General features: G+C 68.5%; 4 protein-coding genes across 9 annotated transcripts in view; 3 read left to right on the top strand and 1 right to left on the bottom strand.

Annotated features, from left to right (window-relative positions):
- The window catches only part of SDK2 (sidekick cell adhesion molecule 2), a 48,506-nt gene extending 45,144 nt beyond the window's left edge, over positions 1 to 3,362 (top strand). For both annotated transcript variants that reach the window (XM_068913828.1, XM_068913830.1), the window contains exons 44-45: positions 628 to 754; positions 2,201 to 3,362. In XM_068913828.1, coding sequence (XP_068769929.1) covers positions 628 to 754; positions 2,201 to 2,554 — 481 coding nt within the window. In that variant the 3' untranslated portion in view covers positions 2,555 to 3,362. The remainder of the gene's footprint in view (positions 1 to 627; positions 755 to 2,200) is intronic.
- A 2,000-nt stretch (positions 3,363 to 5,362) lies between these two features.
- On the top strand, positions 5,363 to 14,728 carry CDC42EP4 (CDC42 effector protein 4). 4 transcript variants are annotated; one of them, XM_068913878.1, is made up of 2 exons: positions 5,363 to 5,521; positions 12,729 to 14,728. In XM_068913878.1, the coding sequence occupies exon 2, from the start codon at positions 12,837 to 12,839 to the stop codon at positions 13,758 to 13,760; it is 924 nt and encodes a 307-aa protein (XP_068769979.1). In that variant the 5' UTR covers positions 5,363 to 5,521; positions 12,729 to 12,836; the 3' UTR covers positions 13,761 to 14,728. The 4 variants fall into 4 exon arrangements, with proteins under 4 accessions (XP_068769979.1, XP_068769976.1, XP_068769978.1 ...); XM_068913875.1 differs by lacking the exon at positions 5,363 to 5,521 and adding an exon at positions 6,836 to 6,976; XM_068913877.1 differs by lacking the exon at positions 5,363 to 5,521 and adding an exon at positions 7,696 to 8,561.
- Positions 14,729 to 17,202: 2,474 nt separating this feature from the next.
- CPSF4L (cleavage and polyadenylation specific factor 4 like) lies at positions 17,203 to 21,519 on the top strand. Of its 2 annotated transcripts, none has more exons than XM_068913844.1 (8): positions 17,203 to 17,512; positions 17,786 to 17,836; positions 18,298 to 18,450; positions 18,782 to 18,877; positions 19,105 to 19,198; positions 19,475 to 19,514; positions 20,116 to 20,307; positions 20,907 to 21,519. In XM_068913844.1, exons 1-8 carry the CDS (start codon positions 17,419 to 17,421, stop codon positions 20,973 to 20,975), a joined length of 789 nt encoding a protein of 262 aa, XP_068769945.1. In that variant the 5' UTR covers positions 17,203 to 17,418; the 3' UTR covers positions 20,976 to 21,519. The 2 variants fall into 2 exon arrangements, with proteins under 2 accessions (XP_068769945.1, XP_068769944.1); XM_068913843.1 differs by having other exon boundaries at positions 17,365 to 17,521; positions 20,907 to 21,515.
- MTNAP1 (mitochondrial nucleoid associated protein 1) lies at positions 21,405 to 24,561 on the bottom strand. The gene is made up of 4 exons (XM_009668604.2): positions 23,854 to 24,561; positions 23,309 to 23,416; positions 22,975 to 23,091; positions 21,405 to 22,421 (listed from the first exon to the last, which is right to left on the bottom strand). Exons 1-4 carry the CDS (start codon positions 24,545 to 24,547, stop codon positions 22,393 to 22,395), a joined length of 948 nt encoding a protein of 315 aa, XP_009666899.2. The 5' UTR covers positions 24,548 to 24,561; the 3' UTR covers positions 21,405 to 22,392.
- Between the last annotated feature and the right edge of the window lie 92 nt (positions 24,562 to 24,653).

Here is a 24,653-nt window from a genome sequence, read left to right on the forward strand (position 1 = left end):
CCTGGGGACCTGCCATCCCCCTGGGGACCTGCCACCCCTGGGGACCTGCCACCCCCCCTGGGGACCTGCCACCCCCCCCTTGGGGACCTGCCACCTCCCCTGGGGACCTGCCACCTCCCCTGGGGACCTGCCATCCCCCTGGGGACCTGCCACCCTTGGGGACCTGCCACCCCCCCTGGGGACCTGCCATCCCCCTGGGGACCTGCCACCCCCCCTGGGGACCTGCCACCCCCCCTGGGGACCTGCCATCCCCCCGGGGACCTGCCACCCTTGGGGACCTGCCACCCCCCCTGGGGACCTGCCACCCCCCCTGGGGACCTGCCATCCCCCTGGGGACCTGCCACCCTTGGGGACCTGTATGCTGTCCCCATGCCTCTGCTGCAGCCACCCGGCACCAGTCCTGTCCGCTAAAAGCTAAAGGATAAGAGATGCTAAATAGCCCAAAACGTTGGGGGTCCCTGAGCACCTGTGGACCACAGGCAGGGGCCGGGCGGGGGGGGTCTCGGCACAGCTTGGGGCTGGAGGTGGGGGGTCCCGGGGGACCAGCTGGGCTCTGTCCCCGCACCTGGCACGGCCCCGAGGAGGGGCAGCGCTGAGCGCCACTCGGAGCATCCGTGTCTCGCCGAGGTCCCCGCCGCGGCCCAGCCCCGGCAGCCTGCACTACTCGGACGAGGACGTGACCAAGTACAACGACCTCGTCCCCGCCGAGAGCAGCAGCCTGACGGAGAAGCCCTCGGAGGTGTCCGACTCGCAGGTGAGCGGCCCCCGTGGCCCCCGCTGTGCCCGGCGGCCCGGAGCACGCTTGGGAAGAGCAACGCTCGTCCCGCTCGGAGGCAGCGCTGCCTCCGACCCGGCCCCGCCGGGAGCCGCGCCGGGGCCGGCAGCTCTGCCAGCCCCGCAAAACGGCACTTCTGTCTCCTCCGGGGAAAAGAGGCGGTGGTGGCCGGGCAGGGAGCGCGGGCTGCTCGCTCGCGCGCCCCGGGGCAGGCGGCCTCTCGCCTCCCTGCGAGGGCGCGCACGGCAGCATCTCCCCAGGCTGGGAGACGTGGCGTCCGTCATCGCCCCCGGGCGAGCCCGGCCGCGCCGGTGGGTGCCGTGGCCGTGCCGAGCCGCGGTGGCCGTGTCCTGCAGCCCTCCTGCCGCCGGGCGTTGCTTTTGCCTTGGCGCTGGCCGCGCATCCGCGCTCGGCTCCCTTTCGCATTATCAGGGCTCGAGTGTCTTTGAGGAGCTGTTAAGAGCTGCGAGAGCTGAAAGCTGCGGCTGGATTGCTTTCCCGGCCGCCGCGCCGTGCCGCGCCGCCCCGTGAATGGGCCCTTTGTGCGCGGCGAGGGGGAGCTGAATTCAATTACGGCGAGCGCAGGGAGAGCGGGGCGGCAGCGCAGCCGGCCCTGCCTCGCCCCGGCCCCCTCCAAAACCGCGCCTGGGGGAGCTGGGCGCACGGCAGACCTCTCTGTCGGGCGCCGGCGTGCCCGAGACTGATGCAGCCATTTTGCTTCAGCTTTTATTTTGTTCTAGCAAGAAGCAGAAACACCTGGGCTGCAGCACAGCCGGGGCCGTGCCGTCCGCGGGGAGGGCTGGGATCTCGGTGCGCGGCGGCGGCGGGCCTGGGGGCACGTTCACGGGGCAGCGGGCGACCCAAGAGAGCCGTGCAGCGCTGGAAAGCCCCAGCCTGGGCAGCGGCGCTAGGGCAAGCTCATCCCAGTGCTTTGGGGAAAGCTCATCCTGTTGCTTAGGGTGCAAGTTCGCTCCATTGCTTTGGGGTGCAAGCTTGCCCTAGCTCTTGGGATGCAAGTTCTCCCCATTGCTTGGGGTGCAACCTCACCCATGGCTTTTGGGTGCAAGCTCTCCCCATCACTTTGGGGTGCAAGCTCTCCCCATTGCTTTTGGGTGCAAGCTCTCCCCATCACTTGGGGTGCAAGCTCTCCCCATCACTTGGGGTGCAAGCGCACCTCATTGCTTGGGGTGCAAGCTCGTCTCATTTCTTGGAGTGCAAGCTCTCCCCATTGCTTTTGGGTGCAAGCTCGCCTCATTGCTTGGAGTGCAAGCTCTCCCCATCACTTTTGGCTGCACGCTTTCCCCATCACTTGGGACGCAAGCTCTCCCCATCACTTTGGGGTGCAAGCTCTCCCCATCACTCGGGCTGCAAGCTCGCCCCGTGGCTTGGGAGCCACCGCTCTCACCCCCTTTCCCCTTGCGGCAGGGAAGCGACAGCGAGTACGAGGTGGACGCGAGCCACCAGAAAGCCCACTCCTTCGTCAACCACTACATCAGCGACCCGACCTACTACAACTCGTGGCGGCGGCAGCAGAAGGGCATCTCCCGCGCCCAGGCCTACAGCTACACGGAGAGCGACTCGGGGGAGCCCGAGCACGGCCCCCTGCCCAACAGCGCCTCCGCGCAGCCGGGCAGCCTCTTCCGCCCCGCCGGCAGCAGGACTCCCACCCCCCAGGCCCCCGCCAACCCCCCCAGCCAGCCCGGCACCCTCTACCGCCCGCCCAGCAGCCTGGCCCCCGGCTCCAGAGCCCCCATCGCCGGCTTCTCCTCCTTCGTTTGATATTTAAACTAGAGCCAAGAACAGAACCGGACGAGCAACCAACACCCCCACGAATTAAGACGAAAGGAAACAAGTCAAGAAGGGGAGAAAAGGACGATTCGGCCGAGGGGCCGGAGGGACGCGGGCCCCCCGGGGACGGCCCGGGTCGCTCTCGCAGGCGCGCGCTCGCCTCCGCCGGCGCTTTTCGGTTTTCTCGACGGCGCACGGAGCAAAACGACAAGCGACTCTGCTAGGGCCGGGGAACAAAGCCGAGCTCTGTTTTGGCCAAAGCTTTCCGCATCGGACTCCTCGGACGAGGTGGGATGGGGCCGGCGAGGGGCCCCGGCGCCGGGAACGCCGGCTGCCCCGGGCCGAGGGGCGACGCGGGGCCGGGGCCGTTGCACGAGGCTTCGCCGGCGGCGCCGTGCCGCGCAGGGGGGCCGCCCGCCGCGCCAAAGCCCGGCCCTGCGGCAGCCTCCGCTCGCGGCTCCGCGCGGGACGAAGGGGCGAGCGGGGCCGCGGAGGCCTTCGACGGCCGGCGGCGAGGCTTGGCGCTTATTTTAACCCCTCCGGAGGTAAAAATCCCAACCTGCCCCCCCGGCTCTGCGGGAAGGGGGCAGCCGCGCAGCAGCATTTGCGCCACGCGGGCGCGAAGCAGCCCGTGCCAGCAGCCGGGGCCCGGGCAGGGCTTGGCCGGGGCGCCGCGGCCGCCCCTCGGCCTCCCGGCACTTGGGGCTGGCTTTTTTGTGATTCCGTTCCAGCGCAGCGGTCTGGGCGCAGCGATGCCCCGCGGGGGCTCCGGGGCGAGTTTTTTTTTTTGGGGGGGGGTCTCAGCGTTGCAAAACACACGCCAGTGCCTAGCGGTGAGCCAGGGCCGCGGCGTCCCGCGGCAGGACGGGGGGGCGATGCCAATAAACAGCCTGAGGATCACGCGGTGTCTCCGCTTCTGTGTCGGGGTTTGGGGGCCGGGGGGGCTGCGGCTGGGGAGGGGGGACACCGCTGGCTCCTCTCCTCGCCTCCTTGCAGCCGCCCGCGGCAGACGAGCATCACCCGTCCTGGGTTTGACGCCGGCGGCTTCTCCCGGGGCTGGGGGCTGTTTGCTGGGGGCTGTTCAGGCCCGGCGGGAGAGCCAGGGTGACGGGCTTGGGTGCAACAGCCACGTGCTGCGGTCTGCGCCGGGGCACGAAGCCGCCGGCGCGGCCGTGGCCGGGGTCCCTCGGCTCGGCGGCGGCAGGGACGCCGTGTCCCGCGCCTGGAGGACGCGACGCCCGAGGACGCGGCGGCTCCCACCGCATCCCACCTCTCGCTCGCCCCGTGCTGCCTCGGTTTCCCCACGACGCAGATGCCCTTGGCCAGGCTGGCTTTGCTGGGGAAGGTGCTGCGGCCCCGGCCCCCGGCGAGGCCGGGCAGAGCCTCGTCCCTCCCCGCTGCGCTTGCACCACTCTGCTGTCACAACTGGCTGCTTCCCAAAGTCCCCCCGGCCGCCCCAGCCCCCTTGGCCGTGCCCGGGCAGGGGCGCCCCCGCCGCCCCCGCTGCTCTCTGCGTGGCCGGCTCTCCTCCGCCGGGCTGCCGCGAGCCGGCGCGAGCTGCCGGCTGCAATCAGCCCCCGGGGCCCAGCTGGCCTTGACGTCTCTCCGACTTCGGCTCTGCTGTGGCTCCGGCTGCTCCCAAGGGCAAAGCGCCGCCAGCCGAAGGGGGGGCGGGGGCGGCCGCCGGACCCCCAGACCGCCGCGGCTTGAGCCTCTCCTGGCGGCTTTGCTCCAACCCCAGGAGCGATTTTCCTGGCCGCCCTCGCCTTCCCCCGGCACTGGGCAAATCCCGCGGGAGTCGGGGCGGCCGGCGGCCGCTTGCCGTGGGGCGGCGGGGCCAGCGTCGCGCCCGGCTCGGGCACCGCGAGGGCGGGAAAGTGGTGGCGGGTTGTTTATTTGCAAGAAGCAGGGGGTTGCGACCTGGGCAGCCAGGATGAATTTCACAATGTATTTTTAGTTACTTGCTGCAAGCCAAAGCGGTGTTAAGTATTTGAGGAAAGTCAAATAATTGCGTTTTTCCAGGTCAAGATCAAATGAAGCGAAGTGTGATCGGCGCAAAGAGCGCTGCCGCGTGTGCGGCGGAGCGGAAGCAGCGTTGCCGTTCGGGCTCGCCCTCTCCCCGGGGATTTTCCAGCTCTCCGGCAGCTCCCAGGGCAGACACAAAACTGAGCGTCCCCACTTTCCCCCGCCTCGGCATGCGGGGGCCGGGACAGCTCCGGGGGCTGGCCGGGACGCAGCGCATCCTCGGAGCCCCCCGGCCGCGGGCCCTGCTGCCTCCTGCTCCGGCGGCCCGGGCCGCGGGGAGAGGATGACCCGGCTCCGGGATTCGGGGTGGGCAATGCCCCCGGTCGCAGCACCCCCGGGGGATCCCCTGCCGCGGCATCGGGGGACCCCCCCGGCCAGCGCAGGAGCATCTCCCGCACGGCGCAGCCGCTGCCGCCAGACAAAGCTGGCAGGCGCCGGCTCGGGCTGGGAGGGGGCAGCGGCGCTGCTGGGAAACGCCGGCGCCGTTCCCCGGCCTGCCGTTCAAAGCCCTTTTCAATTCTTTTCTGCTCCGCTTTCAAAAGCTGCTGAGAAGCAGTAAAAGGAAGCAGCGGCAGGTTCAGGAAGGGTCGCGGCGGTCCCGCCGCCCAATCCGCGTTCCCGCGCCTCGGAGCGGCCCCGACCTGCCGGCTGCCCCCCTCCCACCCGCTCCCGGGGCTGGATCCGGCCCGCGGGCTCCGCACGGAGCAAGGGGGGGGACCGTCGCCCGCCGGCGGTTCTGCGAGGTCGGCGGGCGCCTGCTCTCCGCGGCGCTGGGCTGTGCCGGCCCCAGCGTCACCCGGCCCCCCCGCCCCCCAGCCCGCTCGCACCGGGGAGCTTGATTCATCCTGACGGCGCTGTGTCACCCGGCTCTGCGCGCCCGTGACAGCGGCCGGCGGCGCCGAGCCGCGCAGGCCTTCGCCCGACGTGAGCGAGGTTTGTAGCCCGGCGGTGATTTGTCGGCGAACGAGCACATAACAGGCAGCAGGGGTAGAGGGCCAGGCTGGGACTCGAGGAAACCCCCTCCTTCCACCCCCCCCAAACCAAAAAATCAGCTGCATCCGGCTGTGGCCCTCGCAGGGAACCTGCTCAGCTGTGGGCCGGGTGCTTTTGGCTTGTCCTGCCTCAGTTTCCCCATATGCAAAAGAGGGAAAAAACCCAGCCAAGCAAACCGGCTATGAAAATGCAATAAGGAGCACGCAGGAAGCGGCAGGGCCTGGGAAAGAAAATCCAGGTTAGGGCAGAGGCGGGAGGCCCAAGGCTGGAGCTCGTCGCAGGCGCGGGGGCCGGCGCCGGACACGCGGCAGCTCAACCCCCCGACTGCGGCTCGCGAGTCCCAGCGCCCCTGCAAGGCCGCGCTGCCCGGCGGCAGCGCCCGCCAGCCCGGGCTGAGACGGAGCTGCTCTGGGCCGGCGTCGGCCCCCGGCCGGAGGGTGCCGGGGAGCCGAGGCGCGCGGCACCCGCTCGCCACCCCTTTACCCGCCTGGCTCCCTCCGCCCGCCACGGCGCCAGACGCTTCCCAATATTCAAGACACGCTGCATTAGGCAGATTCGGGATAATCTCGTCTCTCCCGCCCCTTTTCTCCCACAACGGTCTCGCCTTAATCTCTCCGGGAGATTGCGCAGCCCTGAACTCTCCCTTTCAGGGCGGGCGCTGAGGGGCCGGTGGTCCCCCCCCTGCACCGCCGGCCCTGCGCCCTGCTGCCCCGGACCCCGCGGGGCCCGCGCCGGCCGAGGGCACCGGCCAGCCGGCCACCCGCGGCGGCCGGGCCGTGGCGAAGGGTGAGCGTGGGCGCTGCAGCCCCGTGGGTGCCACCCGCGGTGTCGCCGCCGCCGCCAGCGGGGTCGGGATCGACTTAATCCCGTTAATTACTCAGAGGCGGCTGCCCCAGGGGCCCCGCGGCTGCCTCCCGCGGCTGCCCGGCCGGCGCGCCCCGACCCCACGCGGGGCAGCCCCGGGGCGGGGGGGGGTGGTGCCGGACCCGCAGCACCCACGGAGCCCCCACACCCCACTTGGGGGGGGGTCCTGGTGAGCCCCCCCACCCGGGAGGACCCGAGCCCCCCACGCACGCACCCCACTCGGGGGAAGCCCCCGCCCCACCCGTGGGAGCCGCGCCCGGGACACGGCTCCCCCGCCCCGCTCGGCTTTGAATGGAGGGAGTTGGGGGGGAGGAAGAGCTGCCCCGTGACGTGGCGCTGCTCCATTGGCCGGGGCGGGGCGATGACATCATGCCCGTCGCGGCGGTAGTGGCGGGGGTGCGGTTTCACTCGGGAGCGGGGCTCGGCTCGGCTCGGCTCGGCTCGGCTCGGCTCGGCTCGGCTCGGCTCGGCTCGGCTCGGCTCGGCTCGGCTCGGCTCCGGACGGCCCGGCTATGGGCCGGGAGCGGGCAGGTAGGGAGGGGGCGGGGCACGGTTCGGCCCGGCCCGGCCCGGCCCGGCTCGACGGGGGGCACCGGGCCCTGGCTCTGCTATTGTGCGGGGAACGGAGGGGGCGCGCCGGGACTAGGACCGGGATCGGGAGCCAGACCGGGGCCACGCCGCCTCGCACGGCTCCGGCCAGCCCCGGTGCCGGCCGCCCCCGGGGCAGCGCGCAGCCTTCCGGCGGCTGCGGGCCGGGCCGGGCTGGGGCGAGGCGGTGCCCTCTCTGCCTGCCGCCCCGCCGTGCCTGCGGGCACCGACGGCGGCCCCGGTGCGGAGGCAGTCGCCGCGTCCAGGATCGGGGCAGGGGGAGCGGCAACGCCCGGGACACCCCCCCCCTCGCCCCCTTCCTCCGGGGCGGCGTCGGGGCCGCTGCCGGCGGGGTCCGCCCGGGGCGGGCGCACGGCGAGCGGGGCCGGGCGAAGCGCCCCGCGGGCGCGGGAGCCGTCGGTGCCGCCGGGCAGGGGTCTCGGGGGCTGCCGGTGCCGCTCCGGCCCCGGGCCGGGGGCTCCGCTCCTCCGCCGCGGCGCCGGCCGGTTTGCGGGCTCCGGTTAGCGAAGGGGTTAACAGGATGCTTTGCCTCCCGAGCGGTGTTTGCCCAGGCCGGGGCCGGCTTGCCTGGCCGTCGGCGCTCCCCGCTTCCAGCGCTTGCTCGTCGCCCGGCGGGGGCCCCCGGGCCGGTGGCCAGGACGGCTCGCTCGGGACGTCGCTGAAACCGAGCAGGCGGGTGGCTGCCGAGACCCCCGGGGGCCAGCCCGGTGCGGAGCCGGAGGTTGCCCGCAGCAGGGCTATTCGCTGCCCGAAGGGTCCGGGAGGTCGCGTGGGGCTGCGCCGCCCGAGCCCTCGAAGCTGCCCCGTAGCCCTTCTCGGAAATGTTGATCCTCGCCGCGCTGGAGCGGGTCCAGCACCACCCCGGGCTCGCTCTGGTGCGCCGGGACGGGGCGCAGACTGGTGCTGAGTCAGAGGCAAAGCCATGCTGAAATCCCTCGCTGGCTCTTCCTCCTGCGGGCCAGGGCTGGGGATCGGGGCTTCCCGTGCAGCCCCCGATCCTTCCTTCCCCCGGCGGCCAGCGTCGCGGGGGAGAGCGTGCCGGCCGGCGTGGGCCCCTCGGAGAGCGGGATCTGCCGGCCCCGCGAGCCCGGGCACGGGGCTGGCCTGCCCGCTCGCGAGCCCGCCCCGGCTGGGACAGCTGGGCCGCTGCCTCGAGAGCTGGGGATGACGGGTAGCAATTGCTGTTTGGGAGTCCGCTGCAGCCTGCGCTGCCCTGGGGTGACCCCAGCTGGAGCAGCAGCCCGTATAGATGTTTCCAAGTGCCGAATCTATAGATCGGGAGGCCTGTTAAAAAGGGAGCTGGGATCGTTAGCTGTCAGATGGAGAAACTGAGGCATGGGGTGACATGGCTAACTGGGCTGATCCAGCAAAGAGCAGCGGCAGAGCCGGGGATGGAGCCCAGATTGCTGCGTCCTGGGCCAAGGCTTTCTCTCCAGCAGGACTTAACAGTAAACAAGCCTGTTTTGGGCACAGCTCCCTCGGAGACCGTGGACGGCATCCAGCTGAGGTTAGCACGGAGCTGGTTCAGTGGGTTTGGTCCCTGGCGGAAAGGGAGAACGAGACCCGGCTTAAATTCGCGGCGCCGGGGGCAGAGGACCCCGTCCTGCCCGAAGCCGCACGGCGCGGCTCCCTCCGTGGCCCCCCAGCCGCTGCCTGCGGGCAGCTCCAGCGCCGCGAGCGTTGTGCTGACCGCGGCGGTCTCGCTGCCTTTGTTCCCCGGGGTTTGCCGGGAGCGCGAGCGGGCGCCGAGGTCAGCAGCGCCGGGGCCGGCCGGCGGCGCCGGAGCCCTGCGGCAGGTAGGGTGCCGCGGCGGGGCCGCCAGCCGGGAGAAGCCTGGCTGTTCGCTTCCCGGCCGCCCCGGCTAAGCCACAGGAATGTCAAGCCCGGTGGAGGTCTGCTGAGCCCCGGTATCCTGTCGGACCCCGGCCAGACTCTGCTGTTGTGAGAGAGGCAGCGAGGGCCGGCGGAGAGATAACCTTTCCCCCCGGAAACGTCCGCTCGATAGCTGGCGGCCGGTTCGCGGCCCTGCAGCAGGAGGATTTATGGTCCTTTGCTTGTTCTGGCTTGTCTGGCCCGTAGTCGCTCCGCGAACTCTGCGTAGCTCTCGATCGTCAGCGGTCCCTCGGGGAGCGCCGCTCTGCTTCGGCACCAGCGGGCCGGCGCTGGGGCGGCGAGTCCCTGGGGTTAACCGCGATTCGTGCGCGGAGAGCCCCGGCGAGAGCCGCGGTCCCCCCTGCGGAGAGGAGGGCATCCCCGGCGCCTCGTGTTCCCGCGCGGACCGCCGCCTCTGCCTGCGGGAGGGCGCCCGGGAAAAGGCGACGGGGAGCACGGCGAAGGGCTGCGCCTGCGAGCCGGCCCTGCGGACCGCTGGGCGCGATGGGCGCCCTGGCTCTGGCTGCTGTCTGCGCAGGCAGGAACAGCAAAGGACGCGAGCGTCTGTGCGAGCCGGCTCCCCGGGGGGCACAGCGCGCCAGAAAGTGGGTCTGATGCGACTGCGAGCGTTTCCTCCCTCCGCGCTCGTCCTTGTACGTGCCGGTTCTCCTTCTGCGCCGGCTGCGCCCGGGGCTGGAGCGGTGTAGCCCGGCCCCAGCGCCCGGCCGGGTGGGGAGCGCATCCTCTGATCTCGCGGCTGCTGGCCCCAGCGAAGCTGCAGGCGCGTTTGGAGCCGGCCGGGCCGGCCGGGGTGCTTCGCTGGCCGCGCGGGTCGGCCGGAGGCAGGCGCCTGGGAGCGCGGCTGGACGCGCCGTTTCCCCCGCGCGCGCCCACGCGCCGGCCTCTTTAATCAGCTGCTGCCCTCCGGTCCCCGCGTGATGGCTGGCGCTGAGCAGGAGGAGACGGGGCTGCAAATCCGCAGCGTCGAGCCGTGCACCCCCCCCCCCACCCAACGGGGGCAAGTCGGGGGCTTGCGGCAGGTGCCCACCCGGCCGGGCCGCTCTCGCTGCGGCTCCTGCCCCGACGCCTTGGAAACGGCCACCCGAGCCGAACGGGGCAATCGGGGGCTCTGGCTCCTTGTGGTCCCGCCGGGAGGAGAGGTGCAGGCGGGAGGCAGGTGCCGTCCCCTCTCCCCGCCGCGCCGGAGGACGGGGGCCGCGGCGCGGGCTCGCTGCCTGCCCGGCCGCCGAGCCGCTCGGGTTACCGGCAGCGCGCCGGGTCGGGCGCTGGAGCGGAGGCTGCGAGGCCGCGCTGGCCTCGTTTCTTTTGTGGACGCGTCTGCATCCGTGGATGTCATCGGATCTGCTCTCCTCTCTGCCCGGGGCGGCGGGAAGGAGCCGGGCCAGCGGCTGTGCGCCGGGCGGCTCGTCCCGTGGCCCCCGCGGGGCGGGCTGGGGGCTCCCGGAGGGGCGTCTCGGCCGCCGCCAGCGGGAGGGTCGCGGGGGGATGCGGCGGCTCGCTCGGAGGCGGATGGAGCGCCGCTGGACGGGGTGGCCGCCCCCGCCGGCCGGGAGCGCTGGGATAACGCTCCAACCTCCCGCTGGCCCCTTCGCCGAGGCTTGCAAAGCATCTCGCACGCGCTGAACTTGGCCCCGAAATCTAAATAGAGGGAGGGACAGTCCCCAGATGGCCTAAATCAGCGGCGCGCTTGCCTTGCCCAGCTGGGGAGCTTGCCGGGAGCGTTTGTTTTATGTCAAACCAAAGGCTGCAGGAATGCCGGCCTGAAAGGAGACTTTGCAAGGGGAGAACGTCTGTGCCCCCCGCGCACACCCGTGCACGCGCCCGCGCGGGCCCCCGCCGGCTCACCGTGCCCCTGCAAGCACGGGCGGGCGAGGGCGGAAAGGAGCCAGCCCGGCTCTTAGCTGGAGGTGCCGCCAGCCGCGTGGGTAAGGGAGCGCGCTGCCCGGCGCGCGGGCAGAGCTGCTGCCGCCGTCGCAGCCGGCCCCGTCTCGGGGTGATGGGCGCTGAGAGCCCCCCGGCTGCAGCCGAGCTGCCGCGGGAGGGAGCGGAGCCGCGTCGTGGCGCGCCGGGCGCTCGAGCCCTGGGGCGCGAGGCGAGACGAGGGAGGCGCGGGAGGAGCGGGCGGAGGAGCCGGGCGCCGGGACTTTGCCCCCGTGGCGGGTCAGAGTCCAGCCTCGCCGCTGCAGCGCGCCCGAGCGGCTGCTCCGCTTCCGGCCGGGCGGCCCTGGCGCAGGTTTCGGGAAGGGCCGGGAGGCTGGAGCCCTTCCCCAGCCCCGCTGGGCACCCGTGGGTGCTGCGTCGCGGGGCACGGAGGAGGCGCCGGCAGCCGGGGCCGCCTGCGCGGAGGGGGCGCTGGGAGGGCGGCTGCTGGGCGCCCGGTGCTCAGCGCCGCGGCCAGGGGTGCCCCGAGGCTGGGGCTCGCCGGCCGGCAGCTCCCGCGGAGCTGGGACGTTTGGGGCTCGCTCCTGAAGAGGTTTCGGTAGCGGCCGGGCCCTCGCGCTCCTGCCCGGCTGCAAGGTCTGCGCGGGGCAGCTCGCGGGGAGCTGCCGTGATTTGCCGGAGCCGCGTGCCCGGGGCTTGGCCCTCCGAGGCCTCGTGCTGAGGCTCGAGCGGGAGGCCGGCGGGTGCTCCCGAATCCGTGCCGGTGCCTGGGCTCGCGGGTGCTGCAGCTCCCCGTCGGCGCCTGCGCGCCGGCTGGGAGCAGGATGGGGCTCGGGGGCAGCGGCAGGGCTGTGTCCCCTTGTCCCCAGCCTGCCAAAAGCTAGGGCGAGCCAGCAGGGCCGGCGCCGTGTCCCGGCCGTCGCCGTCCCCCTGGCCGTCCGGCCGCGGCTCCCTGCGCGCGCAGCGCAGCCGGGCTGGCGGTGCCTCCCGGGGGCTCCTCGCCCTCCTCGCACACTTCCTGCCGTCTGTTTCCAATTCCTCCTGGCGGCTGCTCCTCCCTGCTTTCTTCCAATTAAAAAAAAAAAAAAAAATTCCCAGGCATCTTCTCGGCGTTCGGCTCGCGCGCGGCCGTGCCCCTCTCCGGCGCCTCGGGGCTGCGGGCGGGCAGGGCGCCCCGGGCACCCCGCGCCGCTCTCCGCGTCCCTCTTTGTGTCCGTCCCCGCCGCCTTCCCGAGCGGCGGCAGCCTCGGACGAGGAGCACCGCCGCGGAGCGGGGCTGGCCGTGAGACCCGGCGCCCTGCGTGGGGGCGGTGGGCTGGGGGGGGGGTCTTTTGGGTGGCGCCGTCCCCATCCCTGCGGATCCCGCGCCTCCCCGCCGCCCCGCCAGGTTTGCCGAGCCGTCTCTTGTCTCCGCCGAGCCGCGACAATGCCCTATTGTTCAGCCTGGGAAGGGAAGGGAAACCTGCGCGCGAGGCAGGCTGCAGCGCCGGGACGTCGCGCCGGACGCGGCCCCGGCCGGGGTGGGGGGCGCGCTGCTGGGGTTTCGTCTCGCGTGTGCGTGGGGGCTGCCTTGCTGCACCGCCGGGCCTCTCTCCTGCGGTCGGTTTGTCTGTCTGTCCCTCGGCACGCGGATGGGGTCCGGGACGGGCTCTCCTGTGGGGATGGAGCGGGGCTCGGGGGGGGTCTGGGGACTGTCCCCCTGCGTGGCCGTGCCCAGCCCTGGAGGGGAGAGGCTTCTGACCTGGGGAGGGTGAGCTCCTGGGGGGCAGCGAGAGCCGCTCGCGCGTGCGTGCATGCATGCATGTGCTTTGCAGCCTTGCACTGGCCGAGGTGGCATCTGCAGGGCCTGGCCGGTCGTTGCCCTCGAAGCCTGACCACCTCCCTCTCTCCTGTCGCCTAGGAGTGACCCGTCTGTGAAGCCAGCGGGAGCCGTGAGGCGGAGCGCGAGGGGTCCTGAGAGCCGGCCGGCGTCCCCGGGCGCGCGGGGCGGCCGCTGCCTGCCGGCACCATGCCCATCCTGAAGCAGCTCGTCTCCAACTCGGCCCACTCCAAGCGGCGCTCGCGGGCCGACCTGACGGCCGAGATGATCAGCGCGCCGCTGGGCGACTTCCGCCACACCATGCACGTGGGCCGGGCCGGGGACGCCTTCGGGGACACCTCCTTCCTCAACAGCAAGGCGGGCGAGCCGGGGCCGGAGGCCGGCGAGGAGCCGGGCGCCTCCAAGCCCGGCCTGCTGTCCCGCCGCTTCCGCAGCAGCAAGCGCTCGCAGTCGGTGACGCGGGGCGACCGGCGCGACATGCTGGGCTCGCTGCGGGACTCGGCGCTCTTCGTGAAGAACGCCGTCTCCCTGCCCCAGCTCAACGAGAAGGAGGTGGACAGGAGCGCCGGGCAGCTGCCCAAGAGCCTCTCCTCCAGCCCCGTCAAGAAGATGCCGGAGGAGATGAGCCCCGAGGAGCAGCAGCGCCCCAACGGGGCGGCCGCCGGCCCGCTCAGCCCCGGCCTGGACGAGCGCGACTTTGGGGACATCACGGAGCTGCCGGTGGTGGTGGCCAAGAGCGGGGCGGGCATGAAGCACGCCGAGTCCATCATGTCCTTCCACATCGACCTGGGGCCCTCCATGCTCGGCGACGTCCTCAGCATCATGGATAAGGAGCAGTGGGAGCAGGACGACGACGACGACGGCGAGTCCGAGCCGGAGGAGAGCTGCGGGCGCGGGGCGGCCGCCCGCCGGCTGGGCGAGGGGGACGCCGGCTCCCCGGCGGCCGTGGCCTGCGGCGCCAGGGACAGCAGCTCGGCGTCCGGCTGCGCCCCGGCGCCGGAGGAGCGCAGCCCCGGGGCGCGGGGCCCCGCCGGCGCCCGGCACGGCCCCCCGAAGCGCCCCGACAAGGAGTTCTCCTTCGCCGACGAAGACGACGACGAGATCAGGGTATAAGGCGGGCGGCCGAGCCGAGGGGGCTGGATGCCGTTTGCGGAGGCTCGGACGCGGGGCCGGATAGGCGAACGCTGGCGACGCTGCGATGAACGGCGCGGGGCAAGACCGAGCTCCCGGCGCGCTTCCTCTCCCCTCGCACGGCCCCGGGCTGCCGGAGGACCTTGCCCCGAGCGGCGGGAGCGTCTCCGGCAGCCGCGCTCGCTCCCGGGGCCGGCCGCGAGCTCCCTGGCCCCAGCGACGCTCCGGCGCGTCCCGGGAGGGGAAAGCAGACTCGATCTTGGTTCCTTTTGTTGGACTTGGGATGTTAGCTCAATTATTTCTTTTTTTTTTCCCCTGCCCGTGTAGAGCAATATAGAATCACACAGGACGAGGCTTCAAAGTTTTAGCGCCTTTAGTAATATATATACATATTTTTCCCTCCCCCTCCCCATGCAGTTTTTATTGGTCCCTGATTTGTACTTAACTCTCTTTGCTTTTGCTTTTGGTTTTAACTGAGCGGGGGATTCCTACCGGGAAGGACTTGGCTCTGGCGCTCGGAGCGCTGCACGGCGCGGAGGGCGCTGGGACCCCGGGCGGCTTCGGCCGGAGGAGCCCCCCGGCGTCGCAGGGCTTTCTGCAGCGCCTGGCCCCCTCCCTGCCGCCGCCGCCGCTCCCCGGCCCCTTCCCGCGGGGACGCCTTCCAGCGCATGGGCTGGGGTCGCAGAGGGCGACCCACGGGCCCCCTTGGCCGCCCCACGGGCCCCCTTGGCCACCCCAGGTTGCACCCGCCGGGGATGGGGAGGGGGACGCGGCAGTGGGAAGGGCGCGTGGCCCCGTGCCCGGCGTGGGAAGCGCCTGGCCCCGCGTGCCGGGGGGCTGCCGCGGGGGGCACTGTGCCCCGAGCGCCGGCCCGCTGCAGGCGGGCGGAAGCGGAGGGTTTTATACCTTGTATCTAAAAATGCAAAGAATAAAAGGCAACGGTAGTGACAGCGGTGGCCTGCCTCCTTGGGGGACGGGGGCGGGATGGGGGGGCTGGTAGGGGACACCCTGCTCCGTGAGCTCCCGCCCCCGGGGCAGGCGGCCCGGCTGGGGAAGGGGCTTCTCGCCCGGCCCCTGGCGCGGCTGCCGTCACCTCCGTCCTCGCAGCGGATCCCCTGGGGCAGAGCTGGGCTGGCGGCCACTTCGCCCCCTTGCCCGGTCCCGCCGGAGGGAGGAAGCGGCCGAGCTCCCACCGGCCGGATCTGGCTCCGGGCTGCGGCCCCGCGGCCAGGCCGGCGGCTGCCAAGGCAGGGCTGTGCCAGGTGCCCCCCGCCGCCCGCTTTGTTGGAGCGGGCCGAGGTGGCGGCGGGGCAGGACGGGCTGTCCCCGCTCCCACGGGCTCGGGGCCAGGGGCTCGCGGCTTCCCGCGCCCGGGGGGGGCAAGCGGGGCCGGGCCGCGGCGAAGGCGAAGGCGGCCTCGGCCCCGCCGGCGGAAGCGGGCGGCGATGGGGGAGCCGAGCCCGGAGCTTCACCAGCGGCCGGCACGATGCCCCGCTGCGGGGGACACTGGGCTATTGTTTCGGGACGGGGAGAACAACAGCAGCTGCAGCTGGCGGGCCGGGCTCTTCCCTGGGCTGAGCTCACCGGGCCGGCTCTTCCCCGGCTCCGTTTGCCTGCCGCGGCCGCCCCGTCCCCGTGCCGCGGTCCCCCAAAAACCACGCCGGCGCGTTGCTGCGCCCCTGCGGGAGGGCTGCGGGGCAGGACCCGTCTCCTCCCGTCCCTTCCCGACGCTCTGTGCCACGGGGGCGCAGGGCGGGCAGCGCGCTGGGGGCTGCGCTCCCCCCCACCCCGGGGCCGGCCCGCCGCCCCGGGACCTCCCCCCCCCCGGCTGCCCGGCCCCACTCCGGAGCGGCGCGAGGTCCCCGGGGTGGCCGTCACGCGGCCATCGCGATCTTTGTGACGCCTGTCGGCTCCAGCCTGCCGCTCGGCAGCGCCGGGCTGCCGCGAGCCGACGGGGCAGAAAGCTCGTGCGCGGGCGGGCGGGCGGGCGGCTCGACGGCCAGCCGGGGTGCCGGGGGCCCCGCGTTACCTGGGGCTGACGCCGGAGCTGCTGCAGCGCCGGCTGCGTCCCCCAGCGCCAGCGGTGCCGCGGGAGCGGAGCGCCCGGGCGGCTGCAGCCGTGCAGCGCTGCGGGCGGGCGAGCGCGGCGGGGCGGCCGCCCCATGCTGCCTGGAAGGGGGCCGCAGCTGTGGCACCCCCCACGTGGGCACCCGCTGCTGGTCCGGCGGGTTTATCGCTAGTGACAGAATGGGAGCAGGGCCGCGGGCAGGGGCTGCGTGACCGAGGAGGGGGCCGCGCGCTCGGTTCAACCCCGGGGGACAGCCGGGGGTGGGGGGACCTTTCTGGGCGAGACCCCGGCGGTGGCACCGCGGGCGCTGCCCGGCTTGCAGCGCCGACGTGGAGCCTGGGGAATGCGGCTCTGTCCTGCTGGGGACCCGGCGCCGCAGAGCGGGGCCGGGGACGTCACCTGGCCGTGCTCAAAGCGCTCAGGGTGCAATGAAAGCCGGGTGGGATCCGTCCCCTTGCTAGCGGAGCAATCGGCCGTGGCCCCAAGGGCACCTTCACCCCCGTTTCTGGAGTCTCCCTCCTTCCTCCCCGGCCGAGCAGCAAGCCTAACGCAAGGGGGTTAACCCAAACCCCAACCCCAACCCCAGTCCAAGCCCCAACCCAAGCTCCAACCCCAACCTCAACCCAAGCCCCAACCCCAACCCAAGCCCCAACCCCAACCGCAACCCAAGCCCCAACCCAAGCCCCAACCCCAACCCAACCCCAACCCAAGCCCCAACCTCAACCCAAGCCCCAACCCCAACCCAAGCCCCAACCCAAGCCCCAACCCCAACCCAAGCCCCAACCCAAGCCCCAACCCCAACCCAACCCCAACCCAAGCCCCAACCCCAACCCCAACCCCAACCCAAGCCCCAACCCAAGCCCCAACCCCAACCCAAGCCCCAACCTCAACCCAAGCCCCAACCCCAACCCCAACCCAAGCCCCAACCCCAACCCAACCCCAACCCAAGCCCCAACCCCAACCCAAGCCCCAACCCAAGCCCCAACCCCAACCTCAACCCCAACCCCAACCCCAGCCCCAACCCCAGCCCAAGCCCCAACCCAAGCCCCAACCCCAACCCCAACCCAAGCCCCAACCCCAACCTCAACCCAAGCCCCAACCTCAACCCAAGCCGCAACCCCAACCCCAACCCCAACCCCAACCCCAACCCAAGCCCCAACCCCAGCCCGCCGCTGGCTCGCAGGGAGCAGCCAGCCAGCTGCTCCGCCTGCATCGCCGGGGCTGGCGGCTGGCGGCAGGGAGGCCGAGGTCAGGCAGGGAGGCAGTGGCGGGGGGCCGGGGCATGGCCGGCGGCGGGGGCCGGGGCTGAGCCGCCTGCAGCTGGCCTGCGCCAGCCGGCAGCGGGGGCTGCAAATTGAGATCAGATGTGAGCAGCTCTCCGCTCTCTAAATGGAGGGCTCGGTGCTGCTGCCTGCCTTGGCTTTGCTCTGGCTCAGGGAGGAGGCAGGTTTTGCATGGCAGTTGGGGCCCGGGCTGGCTGCGGTGCTCCTCTAGGGGGTAGTGAGGCTGTGGGGACCCCGCTGCCACCACGCTCCTTGCCTGGGCGCAGCCAGACTTGCGGGAGCCACCGCAATGCAGGAGCTGGTGGCTGGAGTGGAGAAGATCAGGTTTGACTTGGAGGCTGATGTGGAGCAGCAGAGAGGAGCCCGGCTCCTGCCCTTCCCGGGTATGGACAGTAAGTTGGGGACAGGGCCCTGCACCTCCTGTCACTGTCCTTGAGGGCTGGTGGGTGGGGAGGGCATAGCGGGGTGCCTGGAGGCATCTTCCCACTGCTGCCCCCAGCTCCTGCAGGCCCCGTGCCCCCTGGTCTCTGCTCCCAGTGCTGTCCCGTGCTGCATCCCTCAGGCCGGTGCCAGGTGGGATGCTCGGGGCTGCTGGCGAGGCCCCCTGCCCGTGCTGGTCCCCCACGAAGCTCTCCCTGCTCTGCTTCCACCCACAGAGCTGGGGGCGGCCGTCTGCGAGTTCTTCCGCCGAGGGCTCTGCTCCAAGGGTGAGTGCCTGGGACGGGAGCAGCACTGCCGTGCAGGATCCTGGGGACATTGGGGCCCCTCTCTGCCCCACAACCTACTTGCATATGTCACTGCTTGCTCAGCAGCCCTATGAACTGGTTGTGGGTTGGTGGGCTTCGGTGCAAAAGGCTAAAATAGCCTGGACATCTCCCAGATGCCAGAGTCCCTGGGGACCAGCGCTCTGATCCCTGTTGCAGCTGGGGCGGGCCCAAGGGACACGTGTGACACGATAGGAGGCTGGTACTGCCTAGAGCAATGCCCTGTGCACTGTGGGCAGCCGGGGACCCTGGGGTGGGGGTTTTCGGGGGGCCTGAGCCCTGTGCAGAGGGGAATGTCCCGGCTGCTGGAGGGACCGCGGTGGTGGGTGCGGAAGCACGTGGCTGGAGCGGGAAGCGATGCAGGGGCAGGGCCAGCCCTGACGCCGGGTCTGCGCCGCGGCCAGGCCTGCTGTGCCCCTTCCGGCACGTCACTGGGGAGAAGACGGTGGTGTGCAAGCACTGGCTCCGGGGGCTGTGCAAGAAGGGTGACCAGTGTGACTTCCTGCACGAGTACGACGTGACCAAGATGCCCGAGTGCTACTTCTACTCCAAGTTTGGTAGGTGCAGGAGCTGGGCCAGAGACCCCCCAGCCCAGGGGCCCTGTCCCACTGCCATGCCCCTTGGGTCTGGGCTCAAGCAATCGCCTGATGCCACCTCCTGTCTGCGGGAAGAAATGCCACGGGCGTCTGCCTGGGGCCACGGTTTTCCCGGCTGAGCCCCGTGGCGAGTCTGTCCTCCCCAAGGCAGCAGGGTTGGACCCCTGCCTGCGCGCTCCCTGGCAGGATGGAGCAGCACCCCAATTTCAAAAATGGCTCAAAATGCCTCTTTGAGCGCTTTCTGTCACGTTTGACTCAGGCGAGCGTTGTCCCAAACCCATTGCTCTCGCAGGCGAGTGCAGCAATAAAGAATGTCCCTTCCTGCACATTGACGCGATGGCCCGTGCCACCGGCTGTCCCTGGTACGACCGAGGCTTCTGCAGGCATGGTGAGCACCCAGCCACCCGCCCGTGCGCCAGGGTGCTGCTGGCCCAGGGAGGGGGTCCTGCCCCTATCTGCTGGGGGGGCAGGAAAGGCCCTGGGGAGCCGAGGAGGAAGGGGGCTGCCAAGGGAAGCCGAGCTCCCCACTTTCCTGCTGGGAGGGGAGCCCAGCCCAGCGGCAGCCTGGGCCCAGCACCGGGGCCTGCTAACGGGGACCTCTCCTGTGCGTGGCAGGGCCCCTGTGCAAGTACAAGCACACCCGGAGGGTGCTGTGCACCAACTACCTCGTCGGCTTCTGCCCGGAGGGACCCAAATGCAAGTTCATGCAGTACGTACGGGGCGGGCTGGAGGGAGTTTGGCACGTGTCCAGCCTGGCCCAGCTGGGGGGAACTGTCTCCTCTCCAAGGCCATGGAGGTGGCCACAGCCACAGCCACATGAGCTGGTGTCGGCAGGGTTTGCAGCCGAGTGGGCAGGGGGTGTCCCAGGGAGGGCCGTGCCCGGCTGTCGACAGCCCCGTGAGGCTGTGGGAGCCTGGGGGGACTGGGGAGGTGCTGCTGTCTGTGTCTCAGGGAGTAACTGCCTGTCCTCTGTGTCCCCCTCTAGCCTCAAGGCCGGGCTGATGTGCAGCACCGATCAGACCAAGGTGACTCCTGTTCCCTCTTGAGCCAAAGCCCCTTTGCTCTGTTTGAGACGCACAGTGGCTACGGCTGCTCTGGGGCCTCGGCTGTGCTGGCAAAGGGCCTGAGCGAGCCCCAGGCTTTCCCGCAGCCAGTGAGCGACCCGGCAGCATCAGTGCACAGGCTCTGTTTGCTTTCAGCATCTAAAGAAAAACCACCTTCCTTTTGGGGTGTATTAGAGCCCATCTGAGCTTGTTATGGGAAGGGGGGCAAAGCCCTGGGTCCCCCGGCTTTTCCCAGCTCAGTTGCCACGAACCTTGGGTTCCCAGATCTGTAAAAACAGGCCGAGGTGCCCTTTCGTGGTGCTTGGGGCACTCGAATGCCTGGAGCCTTGTGCCAGGGCGCACTGAGCACTCGGCTCCCTGGAGCAGGCGGGAGGCTGTGTGACCCTGCTTGGCCAGCCCAGTGGAGCAGCCTGCCCTTGGTCCCTTGTGCTCCGGGCATCGGGGTGATGCTCTCTGCCCTGGCCACGCAGTGCCTGCTTTCCCTGCTCCTGCCTTACCTGGCTCTCGGGGGAGTCTGGGGACGGCAGCTGCCAACTGCCCCTTCTGGCCCTTGTCCCCCCAGGGAGCCGACCGTCCTCGGGGGGCGGCGTGGCTGGGCCCAGCTGCTGGTGGGGAGAGAGACCGCGAGCACCTGCCACCTGCAGAGCTGCTGCTGGCCCCCGACGCTACCCAGCACCCAGCGATGCAGCCACAGGAGGCCAGCGGCTGCCCCCCAGGCCCACAGCGCCCGCTCGAGCAAGTCACCTGCTTCAAGGTGAGTGTTTTTGGGACAGGGAGGCATGCTGTGCTGGGAGAAATGTCTTGCCTCAGAGGGAGGGTGAAGCCCTATGGTGAGGGGCAATCTAAGGTGTGGGGATGCTGCTGTCAGCTGGGAAGGGCTTCGGCAGCTCTCAATGTAGCACTCGAGTTTAGACATCCGTCTCCTCCCTGTACTGGCCTGTTTCTGGCTAATGAGCTTGTCTTCAGATGCGTTTCAGAGCTCCTCTTGCCTCCAGGGCTGGCTAGCAGCTTTCTCCCCCAACAGCTGGGGTGTGAACCGGCAGGGAAGAAAATGGTACTTGCGTCAAAATACTCTGACTGCAAGTGATGGTGGGGAGGGCAGGAGAAACATTTGTGACAGCAGACACTTGGCACACAGTGACATAGCCTCAGAGGGCAATGAGCCTCTTGCTTCTCTGGGGTGGGGATTTACTGCAGTAAAAGGCCTTTGGCACAGCGCTTCTCTACAAGAGGCAGCCCAAGTGAGGCATTGCTCCATTAGCCCAGAAATGATGGGACAAGGAATGTGTGATAGATAAGCCCTGACCATCTTTAACACAACTGTCTTCCCCCCCCCCCCCCCCCCCCACCCAGTGTGGACAGAAGGGTCACTATGCCAATAAGTGTGGGAAGAGTCACCTGGAAATCCGGCTGGGAAAGTGACTTGAGTGCTCCTGCAAGAAAAGTGGAAAGAAGATGCACCATGAGGTGTGAAGTGTGGTGGAGCCAATGAGAAGGCAACTAGTCAAACCACTGTCCTAGAGAAGCCAGTTGCTTTTGCTCAGCACTGCCTCTCACAGCTCCTTGCACAAGCAACAGAGGAGAAATCACACTCCCTTAATGTAACTAAAATTGGACTCTTCACAGCTCTCACAGAGGTCACTGCCTCTCTTCCTCTTGCTCAGCTGGCAGATGGCTCACACTTTAGACTGGTGCAGTAGGGAGCTGTAATTATGCATTTACTAAACCACAGCTTTGAAAGGGTGTGAGAACAGCCTGTGCCAGGGTCCTGGGAAAATGAGGGTGTGGTGTGTTAGTCTCCAGAGGAGGGGGTGAGGAACACCATATTTGATGAGAACACATGGTACCAAGTAGAAAAGGAAAATTCACAAGAGCTTTATTGCTGGCAAGGAGGAGTTCTTGATGAAACACCTCTGACACAATATTGTTGCACCTCACTTAGAATAAAGAGTTTAGATTTTTTTTCCTTGGTGCTTTTTTAACCCTTTGTGCCTGTAACCTCAGCACTCCTTTTCGAGATACAACTGGTGATGGCAGGCTAAAACCGGCAGTCTCATAACTGTCCTCATTTGTCTGGTGCAGATGTTGGTTTGCCCTCTGGGCACAACAGCTAATCCAATGGATTTTCTTCCTCCAGAAATAGGGCACTGCATTGTGAATGCTGCTGCTTTAATGCCTTCACAGAGGTACTTCCTGTAGCTGCCCTGGAGAGTCTGGGAGCCCCATCAGTGTGAGGCTGTTAGCGAAGCAGGGGCTGTGGCCCCTCTGCTGAATGGCTCTGCAGGGACCACCATTATCTAGTGATGAACTGGTAGCAAACACTGTCTTGCCTACTGCGGAGAGGGTAAGTAAGAGCTACAGCACAGCCCACCTAACTTGAAGAAAGGGAATGTTATTTTGCCCGAACTGCTCTTCCCCAGGATCAATTACAAACCTTACTGCTGAATACTTGCACTACAACATAAGTGTAGAATTAAAGTTTATATCAACAGCCCAGGTCGAGAGCTATCCTGTCCCAAGGATGTCCAGTGAGACTGAGGTTTCTGCAGACTACAGGAACTCTTCCCCCTCTAGATCTCTGAGGGGCGGCCCTACCACTTCTTGCTGTTCGGGTACTAACTCCCAGATGTGCAAATGCAGACTGTTATTGTCAGTGTTACCCCTCTATTTGCAGGAGGATAATTGAAAAGCGTTCCCTCCAGCATCAGAGATTTAACAGCTTGTCTCTGATGGAAAATGGGCCTCATTTTGAATTCCTGCTGGGATGCCAGTCCTAAGCCCTAGTGCTGAATCCCGGTCAAATCTTTGCAACTGTTCCTTGGGTGCTGTTCCAGCTTCTTCAGTGGTACTTGCGCCAGCAACTACGCTCTAGCAAAACAGGAAAAAAGTGACAACAGTGTTAGCACAGTGCTATGCACAGGGATGATGTGACAATGAACAGGAGTCTGACTACAGCCTTCTCTGTAGACGTGCTATACAGGTAAGAGCAAGTGCTGTTGGAGATACTATACAAACATCCGTAAATTCCTTGGGTCACTTATGAACAAATGGGTCATGGTCATGTCCTGTGTAGGAGCATCTCCTCCCTTTGCCTCGCACAGAGTTCAGGAGGGCTCCTGAGTGTTCCTGGTCCTCTCCAGGGAGAGGATTGAGCTGTGAATCCAGCAACTGTCATCACCTTTAATTAAATTCCTCTACCTACCTAAGCTGCTCAGCTTAACGATTCTCTAAGCAATAGAAAAGTAACAACAATCGCTTCCCTGCCAGGACAGAATACTGTTCCCTGAGCTCTGGTATTTGTTTTAACTGTGAAATACATAAATGATTTCAGACAATTAACATGAATGGCAAACAGACTTTCCACCTGCTACACAGGAAGGAATTACTTGATATAAGACAAATACCAAGAAGGAAACCTTACTTATGTGCTCATAGTTCCAGCCATAGCTGAGGATGCAGTATCCAGTCAGGAGCATTGAAATCCCAGCTGTTCCACCCCTCTTCACGTTGATGTATTTGTTACAGTAGCTGTTCCATGCTGTTAGAACAGAAATGCAAGGGCCAAATCACCTACTGGTCTTAAGGAGCTCACTGGTTTTCAAAAATGTCCAAAATCAAATGGTTGGGTCTGCTGATTTACTTTATAAAGGCTCAGACTGGCAGCATGGACCAGGCTGCAGCAGCATGTTAGCAGGTAAACTAATTAGTTTAAGTGGGACAAGTCTCCAGTGACAGAGCCAGTAATCTAGCCTCACCTTTCTGCACGCCTCCAAGCAAGCTCTTGGGAGAAAAGTTGCACGTGGCCAGCCATGTGGGCAATTCCCCCAGCTTTACGTCCATCAGGTGCCTTTCTGAGAGAGGAGCTATGGAATGAGAGATTGAAATGGTCAAAGGTAGGAAAGTGAGGCTGGCTGTGCTGTGTTCACATTCCCTGCACTGGGTGCTACGCGTGGAGCTGCTCTCCAGTGCAATTCCAAGTGACTTGGTGGACTAGGGATGGGTTGCTCAGAAAGGAAGAAGGCATTCTCCTTCCCATGAAGCACATGAGTTGGCTCCACCAGCCCAGCACTTTGTGGAATTGTCAAACATGCAAGACCTCAACTCAATACTAAACAGAAATGTGAACCATTGGTTTTGTGGGGTTGGGGGGTTAGAGAGGGGAGCTCCTAGGACCTTTTAGGAACAATGCACGAGAGCCCAGCAGCTTAGCTTTTTCTACCTCTCCTCTCGTTCCTATCTGACAGTTTAGCCTGACAGTGCAATACGCCTCTGCTGCAGGCGCTTTTGCCTCGTGTTTTACCTTGCTTTCCTTCTGAGAAACCACCCTTTGTTGTCTTCACCGTGATCGCCACGTCCTCCTGGAAAGGCTCCTCTGGAAACAGGTTCAGCCTGCGATAATTAGGATATAAGTCTGGAAACCACTCCAAGCCCAGGGGCCCTGCCTGCGCGCCCCTGCCAGAGGCCGAGGATGGACAGATGGAGGTGCGGGGCGAGAGCTGGGCCGCAGCCAGCCGGGTGTCTCTCCTGGCGGGCGGGACGGGCTCAGCCGCCGCGGCCATCTGCTGCTTGTCCCGGCCGAGCGTTCCCGTGCCGCTGAGGTAATTTTTGGACGTCCCTTCGCCGCGGCCTCGGCGACCCTCCGCCGGCGGCGGGCGCGCAGCGCGGGGCGAGGCCGCGCCGCCTCCCAGCGCCCCGCTCGGTGCCGCCTCGCCGGCCTCCCCCCTCCGCGGCTCGGCGGATCCCCCCGGCGCCGGGCCGGGCCGGGCCGAGCCCGCGGGGCCGTTGCTGCCGCCGCCGGCCCGCACCACCCTGACGCGCTGCTGCTCGACGGCTACGTCCACGCAGCCCGCCGGCGGCGGGGAGCCGCGGCGCTGCCGGCCCGTGGAGCCCGGCGCCGCCTTGCAGTGCGGCAGGTGGGCGCGGAGCCGCTTGAAGGGGCGGCGGCAGTGCGGGCACAGCTCCAGCCCCGGGCCCGGCGGCGCCGCCGCGGCCATGGCGGCAGCGGCCTCTCCCGTCAGACGGCGCCGCCGCCGCCGTCGCCTGGGCGCAGCGCGCATGCGCGCCTGGGGTGACGCGAAGGGAGGGGGCGGGGCCCGCCGG

Source organism: Struthio camelus, chromosome 19 (assembly GCF_040807025.1).
Source record: "Struthio camelus isolate bStrCam1 chromosome 19, bStrCam1.hap1, whole genome shotgun sequence".
Classification (NCBI taxonomy): domain Eukaryota; kingdom Metazoa; phylum Chordata; class Aves; order Struthioniformes; family Struthionidae; genus Struthio; species Struthio camelus.

Bases quoted from the DNA above. Each gene is read 5' to 3' on its own strand.
- CDC42EP4 (XM_068913878.1), top strand. From the start codon at position 12,837: ATGCCCATCCTGAAGCAGCTCGTCTCCAACTCGGCCCACTCCAAGCGG.
- CPSF4L (XM_068913843.1), top strand. From the start codon at position 17,419: ATGCAGGAGCTGGTGGCTGGAGTGGAGAAGATCAGGTTTGACTTGGAG. The intron at 18,451-18,781 runs GTAGGTGCAGGA...TTGCTCTCGCAG, and splicing joins CTACTTCTACTCCAAGTTTG to GCGAGTGCAGCAATAAAGAA. The intron at 19,199-19,474 runs GTACGTACGGGG...GTCCCCCTCTAG, and splicing joins CCCAAATGCAAGTTCATGCA to CCTCAAGGCCGGGCTGATGT.
- MTNAP1 (XM_009668604.2), bottom strand. From the start codon at position 24,547: ATGGCCGCGGCGGCGCCGCCGGGCCCGGGGCTGGAGCTGTGCCCGCAC. The intron at 23,417-23,853 runs GTAAAACACGAG...CTCATTCCATAG, and splicing joins TTTCTCAGAAGGAAAGCAAG to CTCCTCTCTCAGAAAGGCAC. The intron at 23,092-23,308 runs GTGAGGCTAGAT...CTGTTCTAACAG, and splicing joins GCTTGGAGGCGTGCAGAAAG to CATGGAACAGCTACTGTAAC.